The sequence below is a fragment of the Cyprinodon variegatus genome, unplaced genomic scaffold (assembly GCF_000732505.1).
Source record: "Cyprinodon variegatus isolate N-32 unplaced genomic scaffold, C_variegatus-1.0 Scaffold5, whole genome shotgun sequence".
NCBI classification, from domain to species: Eukaryota; Metazoa; Chordata; class Actinopteri; order Cyprinodontiformes; family Cyprinodontidae; genus Cyprinodon; species Cyprinodon variegatus.
The window spans coordinates 1-1,124 of record NW_015150458.1 but is presented as its reverse complement, the minus strand read 5'-3'; the positions used below and the strand labels follow the sequence as shown (position 1 = coordinate 1,124).

The window sequence follows — 1,124 nt, the reverse complement described above, 5'->3', positions numbered from 1 at the left end:
CGGCTACAGGGTTGTACATGTGCATTTCTTTTTTAAATGGAGGGGGTGTTTCTTTTTCAAAAATTTGCGAAATCGCAAATTAATTATTTAGTTTGTCAAATTAATATTTAGCTCCAAAATAAATATTTTGTTTGCAAATTAAATATTTAGCTAAATATTTAATTAACAAAGTAAATGTATTTAGAATAGAATAGAAAATCCTTTTATTGTCCCAAATTCTGGTGTTAGCTTGGTTCCAGCTAATATTCAGTTTGGATTTAAATATTTCTTGAATGAATTAAATATTAAGTTAAAATAATATAACTTGCTGACAGTCTCAGAATTTAGTTTGGAACATTGGTTATTATAAATGAATGAATGGTGATTTTTCTCCTAAATAAGCATAAATATAAGTGCCTAACTTTCCAAAGGGAGCCCTGCCCCTCTGATGACTTCCCTGTCCTGTAGGTGGGATGTGCAGCCATCAGTGCGCGATGCGCTGTTTTACAGACAGGCTGCTTTAATGCGCCCCTCTCCACACACACCCCACGCACTCCCACACCCACAGCATATCTATTTTTCCTTCAGACTAAAGCGGACCCAGATTTTCCATTAAATTAGTAACAAAAAAAGAGAGAAAAGTGCAGTCAGATAAAACCAGAGCAGGGATCAGAGCAGCGCGCCTCCCAGATGAACCCAGGTTTCCACCTGGATCAAACAGCTGGAAGCAGACCTACCTGCAGGATACGGTCACCTCGATTTTAGTGGCAGGGACGGTAGAGTTTAAGGGATCGAAATCTCCTATAGTCGCCATGGCTGATGAGAATGGTTTCCTTCTCCCTTCAGGTTCAGGTCCTCTGGTCTGGACAGAGAGCTCCTCTGGAAGCTGCTGGCGGCCGCTGGAAAGCAACTGTGGCTGAAATATACCTGAGCATCCGCTTTGATTCACAGTAAGGGAGGCAGCAGGCTGTCTTCTCCACACTCATCAGCAGGTGGAGGCAGAGACCACCACAGCTGCCTCTGATGGAGCTGCTCTAAGGAAGGAAAAAGAATCAACTAAGGAGCTAAGATGGATGGATGGATGGATGGATGGATGGATGGATGGATGGATGGATGATGGATGGATGGATGGATGGATGGATGGA

General features: G+C 42.3%; 1 protein-coding gene across 1 annotated transcript in view; it reads right to left on the bottom strand.

Moving 5' to 3' along the window:
- Window positions 1-814, bottom strand: part of LOC107084265 (copine-8-like) — an 86,128-nt gene extending 85,314 nt beyond the window's left edge. Inside the window, exon 1 of the mRNA XM_015374022.1 lies at window positions 717-814. Within this exon, the coding sequence (XP_015229508.1) occupies window positions 717-793 (77 nt within the window). The 5' untranslated portion in view covers window positions 794-814. The remainder of the gene's footprint in view (window positions 1-716) is intronic.
- Between the last annotated feature and the right edge of the window lie 310 nt (window positions 815-1,124).